Source organism: Triticum aestivum, chromosome 2D (assembly GCF_018294505.1).
Source record: "Triticum aestivum cultivar Chinese Spring chromosome 2D, IWGSC CS RefSeq v2.1, whole genome shotgun sequence".
Lineage (NCBI taxonomy): Eukaryota > Viridiplantae > Streptophyta > Magnoliopsida > Poales > Poaceae > Triticum > Triticum aestivum.
In genome coordinates, this window is record NC_057799.1 from 442,044,638 (window position 1) to 442,053,765 (window position 9,128).

The 9,128-nt window shown below is 44.2% G+C and overlaps 1 protein-coding gene across 1 annotated transcript; it reads right to left on the reverse strand.

The window, feature by feature from the left end:
* Positions 1-760: 760 nt before the first annotated feature.
* On the reverse strand, positions 761-8,137 carry LOC123053702 (uncharacterized). The gene is made up of 11 exons (XM_044477232.1): positions 8,023-8,137; positions 6,685-6,751; positions 6,551-6,598; positions 4,307-6,295; positions 3,973-4,189; positions 3,224-3,858; positions 2,937-3,092; positions 2,387-2,867; positions 2,144-2,301; positions 1,573-1,628; positions 761-1,468 (listed from the first exon to the last, which is right to left on the reverse strand). Exons 1-11 carry the CDS (start codon positions 8,135-8,137, stop codon positions 1,053-1,055), a joined length of 4,338 nt encoding a protein of 1,445 aa, XP_044333167.1. The 3' UTR covers positions 761-1,052.
* Between the last annotated feature and the right edge of the window lie 991 nt (positions 8,138-9,128).

Genomic DNA, 9,128 nt, shown 5'->3' on the forward strand with positions numbered 1-9,128 from the left:
ATAGATCTTGAGTTTCTCTTTGATAGATCTTGAATCTCTTTGGTGTTATTGTGATCTTGCATGCTCTCCGTTGTTAGTGGTTGCTCTGGCCAAGTAGTTGCTTTCAACTCCAAGAGGGAGTATTTATGCTCGATTGTGGGTTCATGCCTCCAGTGTGCCTGGGCTCGAGCGACAGAAACGACTAAGGATGTAGATGTGTTGTTGCCACTAGGGAGAACAAGATGGTGCTCTGCCCAAATAGGGGTGGTTCTACTGTCTACTCTACACACTTTACTTACTGCAATAGTCTGTTGTTAGAGCTTACTTAGTAGGCTTGTTTGCAGCTTAATACTTATGGTTTGTTCGGATGATATCTCCGTGAGTGGACTATTTAGTCACAGATGCAGTTGGATGGCGGTCTGTGATCTTTGTTGTAATGCCCAATCAATCTCATAATATTCATCTTGTCTAGTATTTGCATCTTTGTGTGCCTTATTAATTGTTAATTGCCCAGCTGTAATTTGTTTACCCTAACTCGTTAAATGTTCAACAATGGCACCCATGATATATTTTATTGGACCAACCTATCATTAATCAACCGAATAATCCCTATGATTAGCATACATTATTACTATTATTTTATTTTGGTTAATCTACATAACATGGGTGTTATACAACACCTATAGTCGTAGATGGTTACACAAACTATATAGGAGTATATTACAAAAGCAATGGGAGTAATACATGGATAAATATTGTGTCAGAAATTTCAGGCGTGAGGCCTAGTAAAGAAGATTTGCGTGCCAACACGGGGATCATTTTGAATCTATTTTACTGAACCACAACGAATACCCGAATTTACCACATCCAATATCTCATGTAAAAGCAAGGGGTAGCAGAATAATTTCTCAATATAGCGTATTCTTGTTCCTACAAAAAGGTCAAGTTGAATGTTGATTTGGTCTTTTTTGTAGTGATCTTTATGTTGAGTGTGCTGAGATTACAAAGTACTCGGTGTGGAAGCTGCGAACGGTCGAGGAAAGTGTCGGTCCGCCTTCTGCTAGCAGCTTGAACTAGGGTTTCTCACCGGCCTCTTTTCGAGCTTTCCTCGCCTGACGCCTTTTCCAGTTATCAAAGCAGGCCTTTGATTTGCCTTCTGCTACTTGTGGCTGTGTTGTCTGTGCACGCACCGATGTCACTGGGTTCGACACTTCAGCTTTTACACCATCTGTACTACTCCCCGACGGCATGGAGCTTAAAGGTAGAATTTTTGCACCTGGGGACAGCGCTACGAGAGTCTTCCCTGCATTCCAGGGATTGGGCTGCTGGTTGACCATTGAAGCGGAGTTCGAGCATTCTCCGGTGGTCCAATTCCTTGGTCTTGCTCGATTGGCACCAATGTTCATGTTCATGAGCCTTGATTGTTCAGCTTTAGTTCGAGCAAGCATCCAAGTCGGCATGTAATCATCACCAATGGGTTCAGCCACAACTGCATAATTCGCAGACAACAAGAGTTGCTTCTATATTCAACCACCACAAGAAAAGAAAAGGTTTCCAATAAGAATCTGGCAAACTCTAACTGATAGAAAATACCTGGATGAGTTGGTTCTATGGGGCACTTGGTGCAGTGCAGTACGGCACTTGAAAGCCTGCAACCAGTGTGTATTTTCATAAACAAAGTTGCATCAAGCTAATTTAAACTGCTTTAAAAAGATGCGACATTAACAGATTCAAACGATAAATAAGAAAGTAAGTAAATGGTGAAACCTAAAATTAATCTAGTGCTAGGACATAAAAAGAGAGAAATCAAACAAACCAACTAAAATGCGTCTATATACATCCGAATCATAAAAAAGATAGCACATCTTATAATAGTGGATGGAGGGAGTATCATTTAGCGTACTTATTTTCTGATACACCACTGAATTATTTAAAAGCAAATCTTAAGTTGCATCATTATGTTTGCCATGATGCAGCACTATGACAAAAGGGGACAGTATGATATTGTTCTAGATAAAATTGACAAGGCTATTTTAAACACACCAACTGTAATTGGTTTAAACTCCATAAGGTACCCTTCTTCCCGTGTACGACTCCCTGTAACTTCCATGCTAAATATAATATATCATAGAGGAACAGGCAAGCAAAGTATGGGGGCACTTACTCTCTGTTGATGTCAATGTTTGCCAGGATAAGTTGTTCGATCAGATTAGCAAGAATTTTTTTTACGTGCACTGGAAGCATAAGCTCAATGCCATCATCATCTTTGAATTTCTCAATTTGTTTATCCTTCTCGCTAGGTTTTGCATCTGGATCATCGGCCTGTTTCATAAAGCATAAGTAATTTAAGAAACTTTTTAATGCCTTTGAATAAAAAAAGAAGAAGACAGAGAATGGTTTAGCTTACCCATCGATTTTCGAGTGCATGCATGCAATAATCCCGTGACACCCGAAAGGACACGGACCGTGTTAGCTCTGCTGGATATGATTCGCCTCTTCTATCTGCTGCTGCTTTAATATCGTTAAACACAGGTAGTTCCAGCAATCGATCGGTCAAGGCAACATTTAATGAAGCTTTCCTTATGGCACCATCCCATTTAGTTTTTTCTTCTTTGCTCGAACCTTTATACTTTCTTCTGAGTGAAATAGTAAGCAATAACCTGTCAAAAGGTAACATATAGCTCGCGTGAGATGCTATCGTCAACTTATCACCAGGACTCGGCACTGCTGACTTCATTTCTCTCAAACATCGTATCAAATGGTCAAAATAGGGTGGTCTTCTGTCCTGCAGTCTTTTGTCATTGCTCAAAAAGGCATAATCCAGAAACTCAATTATAGGATGTACATCACTCTCCATGCAAGAACTCTGGATTGAAATAGCTGCCCTCCTACCAATTTGAACAACACCATCAATTACTCTGAAGTGTATGTTCCACTGGATCTAGCCATTCCAAGACCTGTTTTGCGACCATGTAGCCATGACGCATGATAGGAAGGATGAAAGAAATATACATCCTCCAATAGGCACTTTCAACGAAAGATTCCCATCAGGAAGCTTGGCAATTTCTGTGAAACTAGCCTTGTATTCCTCAACATAGTCCATAAAAGATAATCTGAAATTTTTAACATAATAGGTATTAGAGAAATGGAAAGTCTCAGCTGCACATTAATCATACAACAAAGTTTAAGGGAATAATAGGATATGCGGTGGATAAAAAAGCAGAGAAAAGGTAAGTCAACTTACCTTCCACCTCTCACTCTGGTGTAGAGATCGATTGTACATCCCTTGGAAATGCCATATGATCTTAATGTTCGACCAGGAAGAATAATTTTGTTCTTGTAGGAGAAATAGAAGTCTGCGTAGTTCCAATTTGATTTCATCTTGTAATTTTCCACCATATTTCTGGAGGGCTCGTCCAATTCGACATTGAGAGTCGAAGTAGGCCTGCCGTTGTCGATTAGTATTTGCACAGTTTTCTTGTTAGAACTTGCATTTTCAATACAATGGAGTGATCCATGCATGTTCTTGGGCATAGCAACCACCACCATTCTGCCGGAGCTGCAGCTCTGCTCGGCATCACCTCCCTCCTGGCTCGACAGCACCTTCCGCAGGGACTCGTCAGCCAGGTCCTGCATGTCGAAGGGGACGTGCTTGTGCTGCTCGAGGTGGCTGGGCTTGCACATGTAGTCCACCAGATAGCTCGGGTTCACGCACGGGATCCCGTGGCTCTTGAACTCTTGAACCCACGTGTTGCTGCTTGGCGTGCCCGCAGACACAACCGCGAAGCTGACCGCGCCCAGCTTCAGGAACCGTGTGTAAGGCGGGGCAGTGGCCAGGATCATGCCATCACCGGCTCTCGCTGCACGCCTCAGGGTGTCCTGCAAGTTGGTTAAGACAAGGGGGGGGGGGGGGGGGGGGGGGGCACACAGCTTACAGACCGACAGCTTACACGAACATGGGGAAAAATAAAATCGAACAGTCTTATTACTTACCAATGATGGAGAAATGCACTCTCCATATATGATGATCCGCATCCCATAGAAGGCGCCATGGCCGGCGCGCTGCTTCAGGTGCTGCCATTTCCTCGAAGCGTCCAGGCTTATTGTTTGGTTGTCGTTAAGGCCGTCACCATGCCACTCGAATGATTCTGCATCCACTAGCTTGCCAGCCTCATTGCAAGCAAACAAGTACTCAGGCTTCAGTATCCACCTGTTTTTATTTTCCAAAAAACCCAACAAACATTCATTCAGGTGTGTTCCACGGAAACAGCAAGTAATTCTGAATGGTAATTATTACTACTACTACTGGAGCGCATGAAGGATTTACCTCCCAGCTGCAGCAGCTGCAAAGAATTTTTCGGTTCTGCGGAGCTCAGGGGTGATAAAATGTGTCGCTTGGAAAGACCAGTGGTGTGAGGGACAGCAGATCCTTCCCTTCAGGCGTAGAAATATTGACCTGCACTCCTTTCTCAACAGGCGATGCCCACTTGAAATAAACCATGTAGGTTCTGGTTCCCACATGGCCAAGGATCCATCATCATTTCCCCCTGTCATACTGCGGTCATCAATCACATATTTGTAATTCTCTACAGCTATTCTGGCGCATTCAGAACTCACACGTTTTTCCCCATGTTTTGATTTAGGAGCGAGACTAGTATTGGCTGGTATGTTTTCCTTGTTATTGTGGTCAGTTTTCTGTCTCTTTCTGCTTCTAGGTTTAGAGCTTTGCAAATCTTCTGGTCTATCTTCGCAGGCTTCATCAGCATTGTGGAGACCCTTGTACACTGTCACCATGCCAGCATTTGTGGAACTCTCTGCAGGCAACGTTGATGCTTCAGATAAGACACTAACTGTTCTGCAAGCCTCACTGTCAGATCTCCCTTCTTGGAAAGAAGATACTCTCCTCCTCTTGGGCTTCAGGACTCTTTTGGGGATACATGTTTCAGAGTTATCTGCAGTTGCACTGCTTGAAACCTTTGAAGTGGAACCTTCTGCACTCACCGCCTCAAGAAAACTTAACTCGAAAGATACTCTTTCGGTTTTACCAGCGGTTGGGCATGCGCTGGTTGTAGGGTTTTCCTCCATATTCATATTAGCAGGCTTCATCTTGTAAACCACTATCGCATCATTCATCTGACTGTTGGATTTGAGTGGGCTCTTAGCAACTGCGCTCCTTGATCTGCTCAAGATTTCTTCAGGCACGAATGTTGTGCTTTCAGCAGCATTCAGGCTACAGTTCTTTCCAAGATCTGCTTCGACACTGCCATTGGAAAGAACTTTACCATGCTTGGACTTGTAAGCAGCAAGGTCACAGTTACTATGTACAGATACAGCAGCCGTTTCATCCTCAGGAATCTGTGACCTCTTGGCACCAAGATTTCTCACACTAGAAGTTGATACTTTCTGGGGAAATACTCCAAATTCACCAGGGACTGCAGTAATTGGGATCTCCTTAGGGCCTGCTTGGAAGGTTGCACGAGAACCCATTGAGTCATGCTCTGAGTCTGCGGCTACAGCTTCAACTTTGTCAGCTTGTGATGCATGCGCATGGGCATCAGGATCAGCAGAAATTGTCACAACATTTGTGTTTGGAGTGCTTAGTCTGTCAGCTCTGACATCAAGTGACCTTTTACTGACATCTTCTACTTCCCTAATCTGCTGTGAAGTCTCCAAGCGTCTTCCTGCAGGAACCACTGCATCTGCATTGCCAGTGAAGACAGTAGGACCATGGATAGGTAAATTGCCATCAGGATTAGCAGAAATTGCTACACCATTTGTTTTGGGAGTGTTCAGTATGTCAGCAATGACGTCAAGTGACCTTTCACTTGCATCTTCCACTTCCCTAATCTGTTGCGAAGTTGATACTTCCTGGGAAAATACTCCAAATTCACCAGGGACTGCAGTGATTGGGATCTCCATAGGGCCTGCTTCAAAGGTTTTATGAGAAACCAACTTGTCATGTTCTGAGTCTGCAGCTACAACTTCAACTTTATCAGTTTGTGGTGCATGTGCATGGGCTTCAGGATCAGCAGAAATTGTCCCAACATTGGTGTTTGGGGTGCTCAGTGTGTCAGCCATGACATCAACTGACCATTCACTTGCATCTTTCACTTCCCTAATCTGTTGCAAAGCACCGACATGTGTTCCTGCAGGAACATCTGCATTGCCATAGAAGACAGAAGGACCATTAATGGGTATGTGACCATAAAGATCAGCAGGAGTTCTGCCTCTGCTATCAGACAAGCCTCTATCAGAACTTTGTGCTTCATCTTCGGAATCTTTAGCTTCTGCCTCCATTATCTCCAATTCCCAACAACTGAATATATGAATACAAAAACTCAGAACTGATGCATTACATATTTACATAAACTGTAATGGGCAATAAACCAACCAGATCTAATGTATTACATATTACAAATTTACATAAACTGCAACGAGCAATCAACCAGGCATCGTGAACATGATACTGGGGTTGGCTGAAAAGGGTAGTAAGGTTGAGCGATTGGAACTATACACCCAAAAGCAAAAAGGTAATATCAAATGCAAAATGCAAGGTGGTAGATAATTGTACCTTCTGGCAGTATAATTATCAACAGGAAGAATGTCCCATGCCTTTAAGCTGCAGCAAAAACATATACAGCATTTCAGCAAATACAATAATGATAAGATGCAATAACCTTTCAGGTACAGTGATTAAAAACATACCAGTCTTCCAACCACTGGTGATTAATAATATTAATCTTCACCATTTTAGCAAGCTCGTACTCCTCACCTGGCACAATTTGGAAAAAAGTAGCGAATTACATTGAAGGTATGAAATAGTAGTGGAACAAACTGAATGCAGAGCAGAATAAAAAAAACAGAATCCTAATTTCCAGGAGACTGGTCAGAGGCATGATATGATATGCATTATTGAACTCATATCTGATGCGCAAGACTAACCCAAACTAAAGACAAAGGGAAATCAAAATCCTGAACTGTCTGCATTTAACTATCAATATCTCAGAAAAACCACCATGTTGACATCTCTATTCAAAAATGGAGATAGCTGCTAATATTCTGACTTATACAGCAATTCAAATTTCTGTAACAGAAAACAACAAGATTAAATAAAAAAAGTTATCAAAATGGAATGCATGCTAATAAAACGTTAACAAAAAGATGAACACTAACGATACAACAAGTACAGTCAGTGCAATGCAAACAATTAAGAACTTGTATGCAACACTGTTAAGGAAACAACGTGCCTTCGAATTTGTAGCAGACGAGATGGGTAGTCGTTTTCGTTGTCAAAGGCTTGGAGAACCGCGCTCCCATCATATTAACCATTTTCTACATTTAGCAGTAAAATGAGCAGTGAAGGGATTGTGATGAGAAGTCGAGGACAAAATATAATTTAGTCTTCATATTGATTATTGATTATGAGATAGAGATGAAAATCTTCGTACAACAAAGGAGTCAAAATGTACTTAAACAACTGGCATAGACCGACTTGCATATCTTAGTGACGAGTCTATGCCACCAGCAAAATGATTAATTTGGAGCATGCTTTGTGTCAGTGAACTGATTTAGCAGTATAACAAATCACACAGCAAAACAAATGGATAACTGGTGTGATCAAAGCTACAAGCTCTCCAAACAAGGGGAAAAAACTTCAGCACACCAAAAAGTAATACTGTTCCACTGTCAACCAAACATAGTCACAGTAAATGATCAAATCAGAACAAGCCTTGTTCATATTCACTGTATAGCATAGTTGCATGATCTAGCAACAGTCAGTCTTGGACCTCTACACTAGGAAGCATGATAACTGAACTGATAGTGATTATTACCATTATGGCTTCACGCCCGTTCTGTCTTTGGTAGCCCGACAAGGAAATGCACAGCGATTCAGCACCCGGTATGTCTTCCAAATCTCTCACTGGCCTATACAGTACCTGCGAAATCGAAAAATCGCCAAGCTAGTCAGCAGAGAAGTACTAGTGCATAGTGGAAAAGGCATCGCTTGCTAAGCTTGCTGAAAATAAAACAGAAAACTCGAACCCACATGATCGGCATCAACCATGGCTCCGAGATCCACGGAGTCGTCCACCCACAGCCCAGTCACGACCTTCCTACCGTCCTTCCGCGCCGCCACGCACACCGGGTCGTCCTGCATTTCGGATGGGGCTTCAACCACAAGAAAAAAAAACAGTGAAGCACGGAGGAGGGGATTCAAATTACAGGTCCAGCAGAACTCACGTCGACGAGTCCGCTGACGACTAGGTGGGTGCATCCCTCCCGCGCAGCCCCTGCGTCGGCGCCGCCGTGCCGTACCATCTCCGACCGGTACTGCCGTGCCAACATTGAAACGTAAGTGAGAGGCGGGGCCAGGCCAAATCCACGGAACCGAGACGGAATCGAAACGAATCGGTGAGAGAGGTTGCAAAACCTGCGCGTGGGAGACGGGATCGAAACCGAGGGGAGGATCCATATATATGCATACGATCCTCCCCTCTGGTTCCGAAACGGAGTAGTAATGCGGTTATACCAGATCCATATATATGCATACGATCGGAACAAACTACCAGAGCAGGACTACGGGGCACCGACTATCACGCTTCACGCGATCCAGAGAGATCCAGAGACCTTGCATCAATCAATCAATGGCGTCGCCGTTGTCTGAGATTCCCGAGGACGTGCTACACCTCATCATCGACGGCCTCGTTTCCTCCACTGATCGGCGTGGCCTCGTCTCCACGGCGTGGTCTGGACTACGCCGGCTCCTCCACTTCTCCGATGGCTTCGAGGCGGCGCGCCGTGCCCGGCACTCGGTCTCGGCCGATCGCGCTCGCTTCCGGGCCGTCTGTCGTTCGTGGCACTTGGCTATGCGCCAGCACGTTCCGGCTCCAAGGCAGATCCCCTGGATTGTCATGTCCGATGGCTCGTTCCTCACACCTTCGGACGTTGCCGGCACCTCGCCCGCGCGCATACCCTCCTTGCCCAGGAACGCGAGATGCGTAGCCTCGGCTGATAGTTGGCTCCTTCTCGACCGCACGGATGTCAGGAAGAAGATGCATAGCTACTTCTTGCATGATCCCTTCACCAACACGACTGTGCCGCTCCCAGAGCTTGACGCTGTGATCGGCCATGCTTCTGAGCTTTTCGGG